The sequence below is a fragment of the Argentina silus genome (genome assembly GCF_951799395.1).
Source record: "Argentina silus genome assembly, chromosome: 5".
Lineage (NCBI taxonomy): Eukaryota > Metazoa > Chordata > Actinopteri > Argentiniformes > Argentinidae > Argentina > Argentina silus.
In genome coordinates this window covers 12671627-12692403 of record NC_139659.1, presented here as the reverse complement: position 1 = coordinate 12692403, position 20777 = coordinate 12671627, and the positions used below count along the sequence as shown (strand labels likewise).

Here is a 20777-nt window from a genome sequence, read left to right as displayed (position 1 = left end):
CATGGTGAGTCTCGAGTGGAAAAAGACAGCTTGAACTATGTTGATATGTCTCGACACAACACATGAGAAAAGGAAACTTTCAACTTTCAACTTATTTATTTATCCATAAGTATACTCTCTCATACATTTAACAAAATATAATAATTTCAAAGCTCTTGCACAAGGCTTTACACATACAATAAAGTATATAGTTGAGGGTGGTGGGAACCACCACATACAGTATTTATAATAAATAAATAGAAGAAGGAAACAGTAGAAATGGTCTACAAGCGTGGAGGACAGGGACCTATTTTCCGTATGGCTACACACTCTCAGCCAGGTTAATGTGCCTCAAATATGTACACAGGAAAAATGGTTTGTAAAACACACTGACAGAGATCTTCCCATTCCTACTTTTATCTGAGAAAAGAGGACAGTGAGTTGCCTCTTCATGACCACAAGGTGTTTAACCTGCTGTCAATCATTCAGACCAGACACTCTCACAGACTGAGCAATGAGCATGCCCTATCAATGAATGATTGTCTATGCAGTATGCCCTAATCCAGTGACAAAGCTTATAAAGCTCTCTCCTGATCTGTTCACTATAAGCAAGTCAGACACTGCACACAGGCCAGCTAACACCACCTGGTACACAAGGGCCTGCTCCATGACTGGACGTCTCACTGAGCTCATTTCCTCAGGCTCGTCACAATCAAGTCTACAGAGCAAATCCCTTAAACAATAATAAGGACCCATTTACCATTGCAGTAGCTGTTAAAAAAGGTTTAGGCGGACACACACACACACACACACACACACACACACACACACACACACACACACACACACACACACACACACACACACACAGTTACTCAGCACGTGCCATGCAATCTGGACTGTATGCACTGGAATCATCTAGTTTTGAAACAATAAGGCCACTTGTGAAAATAAAAAAGTGAAAACAAATCAAAGTTGACACATTTTTAAGATAAAATATATCTAGATGATTAAAAGTAAGATAATTTTACACAAGTGTGGTAAAGACAAGACAAACAATATGAAAAAAAGCATGCTAAATGAAGAAGCAAAATCTGACAATGCAGCCATTCTGCACAGGCCAAACAAAAACTACAACAGCCCTGTATAGGCTCAAACATCCCACCGAGCTGTTTGCATCAACAACATGTTAACAACGCCCCCTAGCGTCCAATAAGAGGTCATGCCATGACCAATGCTTGTGCCCATAATAACCTATGCGAACATGTATAAATAGCCCTCACTTTCTCTTTAGGAGGGCCTCTGTAGTGTAATGTGTTTATGCACCTGTGGTTATGTGGTTATCCCCACATCCCTCTCTCAATAGTGACTGGTACAGTTCAACCTCCTCCATTACTTTGGTGACCAGACTGGATCTGAGGATATAGTGCTACAGATGCTTTTGGTTCAGTGTCATACACAAAGGTTTGAGGAACAGAAAGAAACATTAACATTTTAAGATTTTATAGTATGATAAAATCAAGAAATTAAGAGACAATTATTGAATAAACACATTGGCGAGTAGTCTAAATGATCCCAGATGTATGAGACGGGACAGGAGAGCCATCTGGAGACATGTACGGTACGGTACGCAATATCAACCAGAAAACTATGTTGAGGGATCAAAAAGCTACAACTTTAACCCTCAGTTTAGATAAAACCAACAATAATGTTTTTTCTTCTTCCCTTTTCTTCCCATTCAAATCTCACATACAATGTCTGTGGTGTATTCTGCTGTTTTCTCAGCGAAGCCGTCCCCTGTCTCTGAGTTGTTGTGAAGGGCAGTGTCCCCCTGTTCTAAAACCACAACCACCTCTCCTGGATCTGCCACTGTGTCCCCTTTCAGACCATCCATGATTGGCTGAGCATCGATCTCTTCTAACGCCTCATTGGTCGGCGACTGGAAGCCGCTATCGTCGCGGCGCAGAGGGCTGGATTCAGCCAATGGCGGGGCCAGCTCAGCATCAGAGTCCATGGAGCACTCTGTTATCCGTTCCCCGTTCGCTTCCTGCACCGCTATCTCTATTTCCTGTATGGCGTTCTCGATGGCCGCCTCGCCCTCCTCTTCCTCCACCTCCTCTTCTTCCTCTTTGATATCTTGGAGGCCCTCTTCGACTTCCTGGTTGCGGCTTCCTGCCAGCAACTCGTCCACTTCCTGTGGTGGGCTCCTTCTCTCCGGTGACTTCCTGTGCTCCACCACGGTGGTGATGAGCGTCACCTCCTCCTCCTCGCCGTCCTCCAGCATGATCTTCCCCCTCACCGCCTCCGTCTCCATCCCATTGGTCAGGACCGCTGACTCCTCCTCATCAGACTCAGGAAGCTCCACCTCCACCACAGGGTTGATGAGGTCACGGATCCCCAGCACACTGTCGGGGGACCCCGGTAGCTCAGGCTCCTCTGGTTCCTCAGACTCCTTCTCTAGGTCCTGACCTTTGACCCCCAGCGCCTCCGCCTCCTCTAGGTCCTGACCTTTGACCACCAGCGCCGCTGCCTCCGCTTCCTCTGCCTCCTCCAAGTCCTGACCTTTGACCCCCAGTGTCGCCGCCTCCACCTCCCCCTCCTCCGGGATGAGGTCCACCCCAGGCACCTCCAGGAAGGACTCGTAGGGGAGCGGGGGCATCCCATCCAGCTGGATCATGGAGACCACCTGCCTGCGCCTCTTACTGGACCCCCCTGGACCGCCCAGGGACCCCGGATCGGGCTCATCGCCATCACCCCCACCTCCGAACTGGGCAGCCCAGTCCACTGAGGAGTTCTCCCCCAGCAGGTGCAGGTTAGGGTCGCTGTCGGTCAAGATGATGCTGTCTCTGTACAGGTTGTGTCTCCTCTGGACGGCTGCCTCCTTCACAGCTGCAAGGAGAGAGGTTGTAGGGTCAGGTCAAAGCCATGCTAACAGTTGAATTACTGTATATCACGCTCAAATCAAGCAGCAGGACTCTCCAATTGGCTAAATCACAGAAAATAATCTGCCAAATCTGACTCGAAACGTTGAAAGTTGTGTCTCCTCTATGCATGTGAACTCACCCATCATGATGTCTTTGGTAACAGACTGCAGCACCACCTCCTCAAAGACGTTCTCCACCAAGATGAAACGGGAGAAGTCCTCAAAGATCAGCTCCTGGAAGCGAGGGAGCTCCTGGAAGGAGGAGAGGAGAGGAGAGGAGAGGAAAGAAGAGAGGGTTACTCTCTCTAACAGATACTGTAAGACACAATGGCTAGGACTGGGTAAGGGAAGGCTGGGGGGGGGGGGGAATGAGAGGAGGATATTGAAAGAAATGGAGTGATGAATGATAAAAAAGTGTGGTGTCGTAAGGAACAGTTCTGGTGAGCAAAGGGGCGAGGCACTGTGACTACGCGTGAGACTGAAACAGTGAAGACCGTGATGAATGAGAGAGACTCACTGGAGAGCAGGAGGGAGAGAGCTGCTTCAGCATGTAGGGGATGATGACCTGCAGCAGAGCCTCTCTGAAGAACTTCTTCCGCACCGTACTGCTGTCATAATCATATTTCTGCCAGGGACGGATAGACGCAGAGGACAAACATGGTGAGTATTTTGCTTGATGACTCATCGATTTCCGAATCATCAAATATGTCATTCATTTCAATCGATCAGAACGGTAAGTCTGGTAATCCCATTCTCTATTGAACTCACCTTCAGTACTCTGTCCTGACAGCGCTGGATGGTCTTGAACAGGTCTTCTCCTCCCTTGTCATCCAGACTCTGGTGCAGAAGCTGCTCAAATGTGTACACGGCATTGTCCATTTCCTGTTAGGGAGGAAGAGAGTGACCGTTTGTGAGGAAAATGACAAAAGCAAAACAATCCTCTTCCAGGTGCTCACGTAAACCATGAACGGTTCCATTTTGTGTATATGTGATACCCTCTCTCACCACCAGATGGGGCAATCACCTCTGTCACAAAATGCAGCCCTGTCTCACCTCTCTCATGAGGATCTGTGCCCTCTGGACGAACACGGAGGGGCTGGAGACATCAAACCTCTGCTGCAGCCCCTCCAGACTCAGCTGTTCTACCTTCTCATAGCAGCTCTGCATCTTCACCGGGTGGAACGCCAGCATGGAGACCTTCTCCATGTGCTGAAGATGGAGGGAGGGGGGGGGGGCAGGAGGGGAGGGGGGAGAGAGGTGAGAATACTTGGCAAAAAAGGAGAGCACTGAAATCAATCTGCTAAGACGTACAGTCGATTTTATCGAACAGTCACTGAGTGCACCAAGGACACTGCCGGACTGACCTCCAATTCCCTTGAAAGTTTGTGCTGGCATTTAAACAACCCGTCACCCTCAAAACTACTCAAGACGAACTAATGAAATTAAGAAGCGATAATCTGAGGTACAAGCAAAGATACATTAACACAGTCCACAGTCTGTTCAGTGAAGTTACACTCTCTCTCTCTCTCTCTTTCTCTCTCTCTCTCTCTTTCTCTCTCTCTCTCTCTCTCTCTCTCTCTCTCACTGCACTGTGGTTCCTAAACTCCCCCAGCCTCTATCGAACCAACCCCACCGTGTGTGTGAACCTCTCACCTCCCCCAGCTTGTCCTTTCCCCCTCCATTGAGCGTGTTCTTGCTGACCTCCACCAGCTCGCGGAAGAAGACGTCTCTGACCTCCGCAAAGCCTCGGCTGGTGGGCTCCATCAGGGCCTCCAGGATGGAGCTGACGTAGGGCTGGACGTTGCCCCTCAGGAGCTGCTCCGCCCTGGGCAACACCAGCGCTGTGGAGGGGGGCATGGAGAAATATGGTCACTATTGGTCAATAAACACCCACACCTCAGACCACCAGACCACAACATAACCAAGCATCACCCAGAACATGGCCAACAGGAATCACTAAGACCAAGTGTTGAGGAAAAGGGCCAAAATGTAAGTCATGCATTTTGGTACTCTGTGGTGGGGCTAACAACGCTTAGGTTGCGGGTTCGATTCCCGCTGGTACCACATACATTAAAAACGTATGCACTCATTGCAATGTAAGTCGCTTTGGATAAAAGCGTCAGCTAAATGGCATATGTTACATGTTATGCACCATGTGACTGTACAGCTGCACATTTAAGGAAGCCTAGCTCTAAAAAAAACAAAAAACTATTAGGCCTATGATGGGCCTAACATAGTGTGTCTAATGAAGTTGTGTCAACCGTTTTGATACTGGACTGGACTTGTGCAGCCCAGTCTCAAGTGTACAGCGTGAGAGGGGTAAGGTTAGAGCCTCCGGTAGAGCAGATGGAATGCAGTTGGTCCACATTTGTTCCATGGGAAACAAAACACGGGTGGTTGTGCCAAGTCTTTTTTAGGTGGGAGGGTCGCTGGCTGACTGCTCAAATAAGAAAGGTACTGGAGGGTTGGTGGGGCAGGCGGGTGAGAGAGGGAGAGAGAGAGAGAGGGGGGGGGGAGTGTAGGAGAGAGAGAGGGGGAGTGTAGGAGAGAGAGAGAGGGAGAGAGAGAGAGAGAGAGAGAGAGAGAGAGAGAGAGAAGAGAGTGAAGAGAGTGAATGTGCACGTAGGGGTTGGTTCGATAGACAGAGGCTGGGGGAGGTGAGTGGTTCACACATGGTGGGGTTGGTTCGATAGAGGCTGGGGGAGTTTAGGGACCACAGTGCAGTGAGAGAGAGAGAGACAGAGAGAGAGAGTGAGAGAGAGAGTGAGAGAGAGAGGGAGATAGAGAGGGAGAGAGAGAGAGAGAGAGAGAGGGAGAGAAAGTATAGGAGAGAGAAAGTGTAGGAGAGAGAGAGAGAGGGGGGGGAATGCAGGAGAGAGAGAGGGAGAAAGAAAGAGAAAGAGTAGTGGAGGGAGAGAGATAGAGAGAGAGAGAGAGTAGGAGGTAGAGAGAGAGAGAAAAAAAAAAGAAAAAAAGAAAGAAAGACGGAGAGACTAAAGAAAAGAGTGGCGGAGGACTTGTTTGAAATGTGAGACGGGAAAGTGAGACTCAGGCACAGCAGAGGACCCCTCTAGTGCCAAGTGCCCATACAAATGCTGCAGAAACATGATGCCACAGAACCACAGTTTTATTCAATGACTGGTCTGACAGCTTCACTGTGCCAATAAACCCTGCACTCAGACAACCACAGCCTCTTAATGTGACAAACAGTAGTCTTGCCATGGATACTCCCTATGGGAACATTACAGCATAGGATTTCATATTACAGGGAAAACATTCGAAATCCACATAATGATGACTACAATCCATGTCACGTAGCCTGGACTGCAAAACTGCTATAGCTTAGAAAAACAAAACATTGTGAAAGGTGTAAGGAGTGTCTCCTAGTGTCTCCTGGTGCTGTTTTCACAATCACTGAGTTCAGAGGGTGTGGCAGGATAAAGAGGGTGTGTGTGTGTGTGTGTGTGTGTGTGTGTGTGTGTATGTGTGTGTGTGTGTGTGTGTGTGTGTGTGTGTGTGTGTGTGTGTCTTACCGCGGATTTTCCCGCTGACATGCTCCTTGGAGGTTATGATCTGGTCCATGTCTGTGCGTAGCGCGGCGTCCAGAGGGGGGCGCTGTGCTTCACAAGCCTGTGATAGCGCCTGATACTGAGCCTTGGTCTGAGACAACACCTGCTTATACACTGCATCAGAGATCTGGAGGAGAGAGAGAGGGGGTGAGAGAGAGAGAGAGGGAGAGAGAGAGAGAGAGAGAGAGAGGTTAGGAGTGAATTCCTGAACAACATAGTGCTATGAATCCGAGCTAAGATGAACAGCTAGGGGTAAAAGCTATAGGGATAGGTGAGTTGACATCTCCCCACATACAGGTGTGATGCCTGGAGAGGGGTATGGATGGAGAGAGGTGGAGAACTCACCAGCATCCAGTTCCTCTGTCTTTGCTGCAGTTTCCCCTTCAGACGAGGAGCAATCAGATTCCTCAGCTCAGGGTGGAGGGTCTCCATCACCAGGTTGGCCAGGATCTACACACACACACACACACACACACACACACACACACACACACACACACACACACACACACACACACACACACACACACACACACACACAAGGAAAAACATATCAATCACCTACTGTATCAACCACCTTTTTTAGTGTGTGTAGGTAGGACATGTCAGACTATCGTCAGTAACAAACTATGGCTCGACATATCCTACGAACGACCAAACGGTTAAAAAAGAGGAACCGGTGGTTTGCATTTTAGCGTAGGTCACTTAGAGCCCCTGTTGTTCGCGCTGGGTGTTTCCACAACACAGGAAATGGCAGGTGTAGTGTCATAGTTAGTCTTTGTTGCACTTCAAACAAAACAAAACAAAACAGTGCTGTCAGCCGGCTGAGCCTAATAACCACTTCACAGGAGACTTCAGAGGCAGCCTCATGAATAATGGGTACGTGTTCATATGTGGGTTTCGTACACAAATCCCTGAGTGTTATGTAAGAGGGAGAGAGGGGAGTGATGTTGAAAGGGTACAGTGAGGATAGTTATAGAGTACGGATACAAAGCTAATCTCATCGTATTCATGGGCGTTCTATACACATGTACTGTGTGGGTGAGGTGATGTCCTCAGTCTGACATCGATGGAGTCAAGACTAAAGAAAGTCAGGAGTGCAATAGGACACCATTTGGCCACTGATCTGTCATATCTAAAAAAATGTATTCATATATACACACACACACACACACACACACACACACACACACACACACACACACACACACACACTCTCTCTCACACACACACACTCTCTCTCACACACACACACTCTCTATCACACACACACACACACACACACACACACACACACACACACACACACACACACACACACACACACACACACACACACACACAGCCCAACCCATACACACAAATTTAGTGTATACTAGCAACGAACATAACCACCATGACAGACATCTGATACCTCCCATTGTGTAATGTCTACTGTACCTGTCAACTGTTTGTAATGTCTTAATGTTATTGTTTGTTTTGTCTTTTTAGTTCTGTGTTGGACCCTAGGAAGATTAGCTGACGCTAAGGCTAATGACGATCCTAATAACAATTAAAAACTAAAAATTCACTTACTTTAATGACTTGAACCATTTACAGTCTTCAGTACCAGGCCTGAGGTATTTGACGTATGACTACAATTATAACCAAACCTGCTGGTGTCACCAAATATGGCTGTGAGCACCATGCAGTCCGGCTGTTTACGCCGAGTCAACAGCTATGTGGGCTGACAGAAGCTCAGGGGTTAATCACAAAATGAATACAAGTTAGTTCCCCTCAGTAGTTACAAGTAAACAAGTCGCTGGCTCCACTGAGCACAAAGAGTACGATTGTATGCCATTATCTCCACAACGTTCATTCTAGAACACTGGATCTAGAACACTGGATCTAGAACACTGGATCTAGAACACTGGATTGCGGAAAAAGGATTGGCTCAGACGTAACTATTGTTGTCTCTTGGTGTCTGAACATTGTGCACTATGACTCTCTTATCTTGTTTGTATCTTGAATGCAATATTATCTCATGTTGTTCTTGTATATAACTGTTCTGTCTATAACTGTTCTGTCTATAACTGTTCTGTATTTTATGTTTTATGTGGACCGAGGAAGAGGATGTGCAAAAGCTAATAGGGATCCTAATAAACTGAACCGACTGTGTACTATAGACTGGACTGTGTACTATAAACTGGACTGTGTACTATAGACTGGACTCTGTACTATAGACTGGACTATAGATTTATAGACTGGACTGTGTACTATAGACTGGACTGTGTTCTATAGACTGAACTATAGTTCTATAGACTGAACTATAGTTCTGTAGACTGGACTGTGTACTATAGACTGGATTATAGTTCTATAGACTGGACTGTGTACGATAGACTGGACTATGTACTATAGATTGCACTCATCTGTACTACTGTAGTAGTTCACCTGTGTTGCTCTCTGATTTTGATCTGATAATCACATTATCATTCCATTATCATTCCATTATCATTCCATTCAATGCATTACAATGAGCCCGTCCTCTGATTTCTACCTCCACCAGCCTCCACTGGTAATCTAAAACACATCACATCCATCATACACTTCACAGGTGTCATCTGCCACTGGATGGCCCCATTTCCTGGTCTAGTTTCTATGACGACATGGTTGGGTGGGTGTGGTGTACAGGTGTCGGCCTGTACGATCCCGAACCTCCAAAAGAAAAACAAAAACAGACCTGCCCCCCACCCTGAAGCAAAAACACTGGCCACGCGGCCCCCCTTTTCCTGTGTGGCCGTGTGTGCGGACACACACTGGGGCAATTGAGACTAGCCAGGGGGAGACAGGAAAGAGGTTAGTGCCACTACCCACTACCCACGCGCACACACACACACACACACACACACACACACACACACACACACACACACACATACACACACACACACACACACACTCACACACACGCACTCATGCACACACACACACACACACACACGCACGCACGCACGCACGCACGCACGCACACACACACACACACACACACGCACACACACACACTCTCTCTCTCTGTGCTCAATACCCTTTTATTTACCTCCCCACAGCACCTCCAGTACGCCTCAACAGGACTATACACTCACGGGCAACATGTCACCTGACCACTAATGACCATAATAAACACACACAGCGTCTGTTCATTCATAGACAGGACAGAGAAAGGGGTGAACAAGTCCAAGTTCCAATGGAACGATATGAAAATAAACTAAAAATAAACAAGTGTGACATGACAGTTCTATGGAAGTAGGAACAAACAAGTCGGGCCCCACCCAAGTTTTCATTTAAGAGGGCAAAGAAGATACAGACACACAAGGCAGCCCACAAGTTGGCTAAAAGCTCTTTAAAACAGCATGCCATGGAGCTTAGGTTACCTATGGTTCATTAAAAGGCCTGAGATGTGGGTCAGGTTAAACAGAACTCTGTGCCTGGCCCCTCTCCAGGCCTGCTCTGTGGGTGAGATCCCCAGGGTGGCCTGTGTGATGGCTGGCTAAGGGGGAGCCTCACTGGGGGAGTGAGAGAGGAGATGAGAGCTCAAGTGTGTGTGTGTGTGTGTGTGTGTGTATGTGTGTGTGTGTGTGTGTGTCCTGAGGTCCTGACTCATTGCCAGTCTGTGTGTGTAAAAGTATGCAAGTGTCTGTGGCTGTGAGTGAGTCATATGGGCTCTACAGGAGAGTCAATTGAGAACACACACACACACGCACACACACACACACACACACACACACACACACACACACACACACACACACACACACACACGCACGCACGCACGCACACACACACACACACACACACACACACACACACACACACACACACACACACACACACACACACACACACTAACTAACCAAGGTCACCAGCAGTCCACAGCATCATACTAGCGCCACAGGGGCAGAGAGATAGTGGCCTGTGTTAATTGTGCCCTGAGCTTTTGATCTTTTTCTCCTCTAATGGCGACTGTGTAGCACGGCATCCAAAACAGGCATTCTTAATAAACAACACACCCAAAGACACACAAAGGCTGACCACACACAAGGTCTACAGATGAACGCCATCACAGGTGGGTGTAACTTGGCTTGACTACTCCTACTACTAAATCACTGAGAACAAAGAAGAGCAAATTCACTCGGTATCTCTCCCACTGTGTGCTGGCATTCAACAGCTTAGCCTTGGCTAACAGAAAATCTAGCCATAACTCAGTCCTTTAATATGATTTTATAGACTTGGGGCCAGGGCTTAAGTTGGCCCTCTCTGGTTTAGACATACTTGAGTAAGCGTCTCAAATGCGTTCCAGCATGTTTGAGGTGAACACAACAGCCAAACAGATGTTTGTGGTTCTTGTCCATACAGTAGATGTCCATTCAAGCCTGATGTTTGGTGGTGAGGTCCTGCAGAAGGTCTGTGTGAGTGGCCTGGGGTGGGTCAGTGGTCTAGCACCACAGCTGACAGTGCACACATATGGCCATTCTCCTCTAACTCTATCCAATAAAAAAACGAGTGGGACTACCACACTCCAAGAAATAATAATAATAAAAAAATAAATAAAAAAAACGTCTATGTGAATATGTTCCTAATATGGCTGTGTAAACATACCACCTCCCCTCAGGACAGCTTTTAGGACCATGATATTGACAATTGTAAATCTACTGTCTGATGGAGAGGGGTGGGGTGTGTGTGTGTGTGTGTGTGTGTGTGTGTGTGTGTGTGTGTGTGTGTGTGTGTGTGTGTGTGTGTGTGTGTGTGTGTGTGTGTGTGTGAACCCTGAGAGAGCTTTTTCAAGGGGGAGGGTTTGAATTCTCCGTCCCACCTGTACTATCAGAAAAACACACACAACCCCTCCTCTGAACAACACACTCCTGACTGCCAGACCTCCACATCCATCAGCATCACAGCAGCTCAAGAGGTTTAACTAAGGCCAGGCCTGACCTGATGTCACATTTATCCAGCACCTAAGGTCTTATTTGTGAACTAAACAACGGTGTTAGCCTCACAAAACATATCTAAACTGTTAAGGCTAGCCTTGTAATGACATGTCATCAAATCCAGTAGAGAACAGTTAGTTCTGGCATCTCTAAACAGCGGTCCTCTCACCTGTGGGGGCTCTCCACACATCAGGTCCCACGTGCCGTAGTGTCCCTGCGCCTGCCTGTGAAGCCGCACCGCATCCGTGAAGGCTGGGGTCTGCACCCTGCACGTCTCTGACAGACCTGTGGGGGGCGGGCGAGAGCAGGGAGTGAGACAAGGTGGAGGGAGCGGCTGTAGAAGCAGTTGTGGTGATGTTCGGTATGTCTTGTATCAGTAAGGACAGAATGTTCTCCACTACGGGTTTGATGTAGTCTATATATTTTGGTGTGATACTGACTACGTGAGGTAACAGTAGCTTAAAACATTGTGAGCCCGGTAAGCGATTGGGTTGATATTTGAAGCTTTCAAAAGGCTTTTCAGAGGCTCAATGATTTCACTGCTAAAACATAACATATCAACATCACCCCTACAAGAATAGTCCTGTAAAAAAACTGGATGTCAGACAGCGCTGCATATTTAGTAACCGTTCCTGGACTGTGGGACAACACAGGAACCACAGCTCTCAGCGAGTTGTGTCATCCCCAAAACAGGAAGTAGAGAGCACAGCTACCGCAGGGGTTGTGTGGTTACTACGGTGACGGCCCCTCCCTAAGTGCGGCCTGGACAATGGCAGTTGAAGAGGATTCGGCAGTGAACAGTCTGTTTTCAGGAAGTAGGCCCTCATCATGTGGGTTTGTTTATGTGATAAAAATACACCCGTTCAAGGTCACGATGTGTCTCATGGGATAAGACTCCTACTACGCCTCCCCCGAGGCCGCTGCTGAGGGGACACGGCCTGGCGCGTGGAGAGGTAGATGATAACGAAGATAACGAAGATAACGCCACAGGCAGGTGTGCCTTCTGCCATTATGAATAGGAGAGAGCTATGTACAAAGCACTGAATAATGTCAACACCAGCAGCATTGTGCACATACAAGTCAATAACAGGCACACAAAGCAGCCATGAGTTACTTAACGAATCATGAATCCCAAAAGACAAACATAACAAGCAAGGGAGGCTGGGGGAGGTAGAAATCGGAGGACGGGCTCATTGTAATGCATGGAATGGAATGAGGAGTGGTATCAAGCCATATCACACCACGCCTCATTCCATTCCATGCATTGCAATGGGGCCATCCTCCGATTTCTACCTCCACCAGCCTCCCCTGGTCAGAAGCTATTACAACGGTGGAAACAGAGGTTGGCACTTAGCTTAGCGGCCAACAAGGATTGTGTGTACAGGAGAGCCATGCTAGTTGTAGCCTATCCCAGCGTCTATATATGGCTCTGGCCAAACCAATCCATATTTGGGATCAAATATCATCTGATGTAAGCTGCAAAAACATTGGCTGATTCACAGGGGTCAAAATTATGGCAAATGCACGCTTGAGTGTGAGCGGGTCTGTGATGTTGTTTAGTCATGCGCATGTGTGTAGCGAGCGTGTGTGTCACGAGTGTGTCGCAAGTGTTTGTGTGTGTGTGTGTCTCTGAGTCTGTCTATCCAGATGTTTTGGCTGTAGGTTTGTCTGTCTGACTCAGGAGGACCTGACAAAGACAGGAAATTAAAATGGGGGGAGATGGGGGAGGGGGAGATGGGGGGGGGGGGGCAGAGAGGAAGCCCTCTCCCTGCCCCAGTGCCCGCTGTGCCAACCCTGCGATGGTGGGTGAGGGGTGAAACAGAGCAGGTTTGTCTTGGCACTGGCTCTCATGAGAACACACTGGAAACACGGGTCAGCTGACAAGAGAGAAATGGGTCACTAGGGAGAGAGAGAGGGATAGAGGGAGAGAGAAATTGAAATGGAAAGGGAGAGAGAGAGGGAGACAGAGAGAGACAGAGAGAGGGAAAGGGAGAGGAAGAGAGAGAGAGAGAGAGAGAGAGAGAGAGACACACACACCCCTTTCTAAGACAGGCCTGTTTTCCTAATCTCTAAGAAAACACAATTATCTCACACTGTATTACTGAACCTCTCAGGAGCAGGGGAATAGTGTGAACGATGCTACACTACAGTATGTACGTTATACAACATATTCTTCCGAATATGCACACTCACACATGGTAAGCATAACGTTACGCTCGGAGGCCATCGAAGAAGAGAAAGAAACCATTCCTATCAGTCTTGGAAAGTGCTACTTCTCCCACAGCCCTGTGTCTTAATGCAGATCAGGGGAGGAGATCCAGCACAGCAGCGGACATGGGAGAGAGAGAGTGTGTATGTGTGTGGGTGTGTGTGTGTGTGTGCGTGTGCGTAGCTCTGTAAAAATAGAACATGTGGTAGCATTTACCATGGTCTTTATTTGAGGCATTTCCCTCTCTGGCTCACTCTCCACTGCGGTTGGCGTGACGTTGGCAACAGCCAGATCCCAGTTCCCAAGGCTTCACACCATGTCCAGTGTGTGTGTGTGTGTGTGTGTGTGTGTGTGTGTGTGTCTGTCTCTCCATTTGCTCACAGGTATGGCTGGTTTAGGTGACGGGTCCTTCAGTGTCAATACGCCACCTGACACATCAAAGACACTCTGACCACCATCTTAACAAACGCTCTTCCTGTCATGTGATGACCACGTTACAGCACGGGCAGGTGAGCCCTAGCCCCAACTACGGTAAACAATCCTAACCCCCGCTACGGTAAACACACCGTGATAAACACACACTGTCAGGTAAACAGAGGGACAAAACAGCAGACGTAAGCGCACATCAAGATTTCCTAAGGGATTGCAGTTATCGCTCCCTCAGTCTCCTAAGGGTTAACACAGCGATGTAAGGGAGTGGCACAGGTCTGTAGAGGAGAGGGGTGGGGGGGGGGTGTTAATGGCTGCGGGGGAGGGAGAGAGCCAGCAGTGATGGATGTCTCCCTGGGGGCCGATGGCAGTCCAGAGGGCTGACTCTGACTGCCAATGAGGTGCCCCGCCCTGCAGGAGACCGGCGTGGCGATAGGCCAACATTCAGAGTGACAGGCTGACCAAGCTCACACACGCTCACACACACACACACACACACACACACACACACACACACACACACACACACACACACACACACACACACACCCTCACTCAAGCCAAAGTATTTTTGTTTTCAGACAATACATCCTCTGAATTTGATCTGATGCAAACCACCAGCCTCAGGACTGTTTTATTGGAAAGCACTTTTTCACAACCGACATTGCAAGCCCAGTGTGTGCAGAGTGTGTGTGTGTGTGTGTGTGTGTGTGTGTGTGTGTGTGTGTGTGTGTGTGTGTGTGTGTGTGTGTGTGTGTGTGTGTGTGTGTGGTTGGACTTATCGGGGCAGTGTGAATGGTGCCTGTATGCTATACAGCCAGTATCACGCCTCAACATCTCATCTGTGTAAACGCTGTGGAAGCGTTTTACTGCTCTCAAAGAACTGGTTTGCATGTAGTTTCCCTGTTGCCCTGCCCCACACACACACACACACACTACTGTAAGTGTTTTAGAAGCACAATACAATTTCCTATTAGCATTATTATTATTATTGTGTTAACCATTACATGACCATTAAAGTACAGGAGCTCAAGTCTAAATAGTCAAAGCCCAACCAGCAATTACCTTAAAGGGTGTAATATTTAATACGTGTGAAACATACACTACACACACACACACACACACACACAAATACACCCTATCTAAACATGACGGGCCCCTCAGTGGAGTGTGTGTGTGTGTGTGTGTGTGTGTGTGTGTGTGTGTGTGTGTGTGACCATTAATCGCCCCTGAAGTTAGTGCTCCTGTGGTCTGGCTTTCCTCAGAACACTCAATGGTGGAGACTGGGGGTGGTAGGAGGGGTGGGGGTGGTAGAAGGGGGAGGGGGGGTGGTAGGAGGGATGGTGGGGGTGGTCGGAGGGGGGGGGGGGGGGTGGTCAGAGGGGGGGGGGGGGGGGGTAGGAGACGGGTTCCCACTGTCTATACATAAGACCAGGAAGGTGATCAAGCAACCCAAATAGGCCCAGAGAGAGGCTACATCAAACTACAACCACAGGCAGAAAACAGAAAAAGCCCACTTCAACTTTGAGACATGTGAAGAACCTTATATGAGACCTACAACTGCCAGCTCAGTGTTCCTATAACAGCCACAGGCATCGGGTCGTTAAGCTGCAATAATGACTACTCTCTCTCCATTGAACATTCACAGACTAGAACAGTAGAACCCCACAGCTGGAACACGGAATGTTCCACGGGGAGTAACTCCAAGGCTACTGAGCATGCCCGGACAGGTATGGGAGAGAGCAACAGCACTGATTGGTTACGGAAAGGGGGACAAATGAGGGGGGAGAAGATTCTAGTTTCTTCTTTACAGTTCTACAGGGACAGCCGAGTGTAACCATAGTGTGTGTGTTCAGCCCCACCCGGTGTGGTGTTGGCGTGATACTCAACAATGTGGCATCTGTGAGAAACAACTATGCTAAGTCAAACCATGTCACGGAGCCGTGGTACTACTGTTTTAAGTCAATAACCACAGGACTTATGAGAACACCTCTTCAAAGCCTAGAAAACTAATTCCAACAAACATCATGTCAACACCTTGTGATAGTGTGTGTGTGTGTGTGTGTGTGTGTGTGTGTGTGTGTGTGTGTGTGTGTGCGTGTGTGTGTGTGTGTGCGTGCGTGCATGCGTGGTGCGTGTGTGTGTGCGTGTGTGTGTTTGCGTGTGCGTATGTGTGTGCTGACCCCGCGTGTGTGATGTGAATGCAGGTCTATACGGGTCAGCTCCTCCCAGGGTGTGGTGTTAGTGGCCAGGAGTGTGTGTGTTTATTCAGAGGGCATTATGGGAAGGTGCTGACATGCGGTCGGAGGACCAGTTGTGCATCATAATGTTGCGGTGATCACTTTGTTATTGTTACTGCTGCCACCACAGCCTGTGGGATCCAAACAAGTCTGTTCATGTGACCTCACCCGCCCACTCTATATCACTCAATGAATAATCAGCTTTATTGTTTCACCGTCCTATCCCTATCCTCCCTAAGGCTACTTCTCACTTTCTCTGGAAATAATGTTGTCTTTTTATACGCTGTATGGGGGTATGGAAGTATAGAAATACACACCCCAGCACAATGCATACAAACTGGAACAAAGTGGGGATTCTCTCCCTGAAAGGAGTCTGGGCGTCCTGTCAAAAGAGTGGGTAAGTGGAGCGCACTGTTTACACATTGCAATCAGCACCAAGCCATCCTCTGCCCAGTGCTGGGGTTGGGGTGGGGGTGGGGGTGGGGTTGGGGTGGGGGTGGGGGTTGGGGTGGGGGTTAGGGTTAGGGTTAGGGTTGGGGTTGGGGTTAGGGTGGGGGTTAGGGTTAGGGTTAGGGTTGGGGTTAGGATGGGGGTGGGGGTTAGGGTTGGGGTTAGGATGGGGGTGGGGGTGGGGGTGGGGGTTGGGGTTGGGGTGGGGTGGGTGGCCATCCAGATTTGCTACAGTCTGACACGCAAATGGAAATGGAAGGAGATCATAATAGCACTTCTACTAGTCTCTCTCTCTCTCTCTCTCTCTCTCTCTCTCTCTCTCTCTCTCTCACTCTCTCTCCCCCCTGTCTCTCTCCCCCCCTCTCTCTCCTCTCCCTCTCTCTCTCCCCCCCTCTCTCTCTCCCCCCCCCTCTCTCCCCCCCTCTCTCTTCCTCTCTCCCTCCATCCCTCCCTCCCTCCCCCCCATATCTTTGAACAGTCAGGCCCCACCCTTGCATGGCCTCCAGGACTTGGAGTGTGAAGCGGGAACACTGACTGTACCCAAAGAACAACATCAGGTCACAACCTCACATCAACATCACAACCACAACATGACTCCAACAACACATTCCAGACTGTGTCTGAACCCTCTCCGATGGCTCAGCTCATGGAGATGGCATGCAGAGAGGCATGAACGGTGACACACACACTCACACACACACCCAGGTCTGTGTGTTGTGAACAATGGCAACCAGGCAGAAGAAGAGCAGTAATTGGGTCAGGGTGGAGCTGAGGGTTCTGGAGGAGGTTCACATTCACTACCTGCCATATTAATCTCTTTGTCATTCCAAACCTCCCACGGGGCAGGTATCTATGATGTAGTGTTTTCTGACTCACTGCTTGTACTGTATGAGTCAATATACCTCGAAACGTGTGTGTGTGTGTGTGTGTGTGTGTGTGTATGTGTATGTGTGCACGTGTGTGTGTGTGTGTGTGTATGTGTGTGTGGGTGTGCATGCGTCTGTGCGTACGTGCGCACCTGCGCACGTGTGTGTGTGTGTGTGTATGTGTGTGTGTGTGTGTGGTCCTTACCATTGTTGCTGTGTCTGACACAGTCCTGGAGGACAGCGTGCCACTTCTTCTGCTCCTTCTCAGTCATCACACAGTAGTAGTGGTGGCGGGCGTACGGGTGCCACAGGATCAGAGGGAACTGGGTGGCACACTTCACAAACGGGCCGCTCCCTACTTTGGCTTTTATACCTGAAACACACACACACACACACACACACACACACACACACACACACACACACACACACACACACACACACACACACACACACACACACATTGAAGTTTAAAGGTTTTATAGAGGTTTATGGATGCCAACCTCCCTTCCATCCAGCCCCAGGCCAGCCCATAACCTTCCATCATCTATCCCCTTTCTCTCTCTCTCCTCCCTCTCTCTCTCTTACCAGGCAGGCTAGTGTTGACCAGCTCCAGGTACTCCTCCATAGACGTCAGGGCCTTGTAGCCAGCACAGTTGATGACTCCTTTAGGGTGCAGGCCCCTCTCGTGTGCCTGTCAGAGAGGACAATGGGTGAGAAGGGTGAGGTTTTAAGAAGAGGTGTGTGGGCGAGGAAACACAATACGTTTCCATCAGCGGTTGTGTCTGTTTTCAGACGAGACCAATCCGTCCTTACCACTTTGTTCTCGTAGAAGCTGATGTTGTAGGTGTCAGCCACGAAGACGAAACGGTTCCTCCATTTCTTGTTCTCCTCCAGGTACTGAAACAGAGCGCCAGAGAAGATGGACCTGTCCTCCAGAGGGTCCTACGGTACCCCAACACAACACCTCCAGTTAGTATCACAGTTCATATCACTGGTATTATAACTACTTCTAGTGTTATAATACCAGTAGTAGTAGTAGTAGTAGTAGTAGTAGTAGTAGTAGTAGTAGTAGTTGTAGTAGTAGTAGTAGTAGTAGTAATAATAATAGTAATAGTAGTAGGAGTAATAGTAATAGTAGTAGCAGTAGTAGTAGTAGTAGTAGTAGTAGTAGTAGTAGTAGTAGTAGTAGTAGTAATAGTAATAGTAATAGTAGTAGCAGTAGAAGTAGTAGTAGTAATAGTAATAGTAGTAGTAGTAATAATAATAATAGTAATAGTAATAGTAATAGTAGTAGTAGTAGTAGTAATAGTAGTAGTAGTAATAGTAATAGTAATAGTAATAGTAATAGTAATAGTAATAGTAGTAGTAGTACTAGTAGTGGTAGTAATAGTAATAGTAATAGTAGTAGTAGTAGTAATAATAATAGTAGTAGTAGTAGTAGTAGTAGTAGTAGTAGAGGTAACATACAGTGGAATACATTGGAGGCTGGTGGAGGTAGAAATTGGATGGATGGGTTCATTTTAATGCACGGACGGAATGAGGAATGGAATGAGGTCTGGCATTACAACGAGCCCGTCCTCAAATTTCTACCTCCACCAGCCTCCACTGGTGGAAACGGAGAACATGTGACAGCCAGAAGCCGACACTGACAGCGAACGTCAGGCCCAATCAGCTTCTACAGGGCTGTGGTTGTGGAGGCGGAGCCCAGAACACACGACCACCATCATGTTTACTCAGCCACACACCACCCACTTTGTTTCTGGGTTTCCTGTCTTAGATCAAATACTGTAACTCAAACAGCTTAATCCCAACTGAGGAAGGAAGGAAGGAAGGAGGGAGGGAGGGAGGTAGAGGGAGGGAGAAGGGGAGAGAGGGATGGAGGGCAGCAGGAGAAGAAGAGAGTTGTTGTGTGCATGGAGGTGTTAACTGGCAGAGGTTGGTGTTCGAATCAGTGAGTTGGGTTTTTGTGCGATCTGTTTCTGTGTGTGAATGAGAGTCAGTGCGAGTGTGTGCATGCGCGTGTGTGTGTCTGTGTGTTTGCCTGTGTGTGTGTGTGTGTGTGTGTGTGTGTGTGTGTCTGTGTCTGTGTGTCTGTCTGTGTCTGTGTCTGTGTCTGTGACTGGTGGCTTCACTGAGGGCAGTGGACAGAAAAGACAAGAGAAAGCAGCCCGAACATTCTTAACACCATCACTGTTCATGTGTGAAATGCGCTCCACTTTCCCCTCCAGTGACTCTGTGGTAGGAGGAAGCTGTAGAACACACAACTAAACAGCACTGAAGCTGTTTGTGTGTTTACCATCTCACAGAATACACAGAACCCTGAGCAAGACTTGGATAGGGAGAACGGTCAGGAAAAGGCAATAGAAAGAGGGGGATGAAGCGAGAGATCTATATGGGAGGGGGAGGATGTAGAAGAGCGGGGAGCGGATAGGTCGAGAGTCAGACGGAGGGAGTGTGAGAGAAAACAGAAATGGGAGGATGAGGAGAGAGATCGATATGGGAGGGGGAGGATGTAGAAGAGAGGGGAGTGAGACAGATAGGTTGAGAGACAGATCTGGGAGGGAGAGATGGAGGGATGAAGGAGGAGGAGGACACACACAATAACAGAAGGTCTGAGAGAGTGTGACAGTCCTAGCTGTCCCCAGGCTGGGTATCTATCTTATCTCTCTTGCCTTGCGATGCAGGAGCTGGGACTGGGTCCCTCCTCCGCCCTCGATCTCAAAGCGGACGCTGTTGAAGAGGGCCACGGCGTACTGCTGCTGGTACACACCACCAAACTTCTCCATCACCTCCCTGGTGCGTGCTGGACGGACAGAGAGAGAGGACAGGACAGTTAGAGTTCACTCACCTATAGAGACATATAGCACTTTAACATACTGTATCATAAGCATTCACGGTATAGTACAGTACAGAGGCTGGTGGAGGTAGACATCAGAGGACGGGCTCATTGCAAGAGGACGATAATGTACTGTATCTTTACTTCAGGTCTCTATGAAAAATAGCCGTGACGTTAAAATTGGTCTCCCAACAGTACGTCCTCATAAGGAATGATACACGCTTGTTTGATACCATTCCTCATTTCGTTCCATGCTTTACAATGAGCCCGTCCTCCGATTTCCTACCTCCACCAGCCTCCCCTGGTAGA

The 20777-nt window shown here is 48.4% G+C and overlaps 1 protein-coding gene across 1 annotated transcript in view; it reads right to left on the bottom strand.

The window, feature by feature from the left end:
- Positions 1–9: 9 nt before the first annotated feature.
- niban2a (niban apoptosis regulator 2a) overlaps positions 10–20777 on the bottom strand; it is a 25660-nt gene continuing 4892 nt past the window's right edge. Inside the window, exons 2-14 of the mRNA XM_083670653.1 lie at positions 20305–20435; positions 18446–18574; positions 18218–18323; positions 17835–18002; positions 11605–11720; positions 6817–6921; positions 6436–6598; positions 4556–4743; positions 3956–4111; positions 3671–3784; positions 3420–3527; positions 3043–3154; positions 10–2868 (exon numbers count right to left, since the gene is read on the bottom strand). Coding sequence (XP_083526779.1) covers positions 1718–2868; positions 3043–3154; positions 3420–3527; positions 3671–3784; positions 3956–4111; positions 4556–4743; positions 6436–6598; positions 6817–6921; positions 11605–11720; positions 17835–18002; positions 18218–18323; positions 18446–18574; positions 20305–20435 — 2747 coding nt within the window. The 3' untranslated portion in view covers positions 10–1717. The remainder of the gene's footprint in view (positions 2869–3042; positions 3155–3419; positions 3528–3670; positions 3785–3955; positions 4112–4555; positions 4744–6435; positions 6599–6816; positions 6922–11604; positions 11721–17834; positions 18003–18217; positions 18324–18445; positions 18575–20304; positions 20436–20777) is intronic.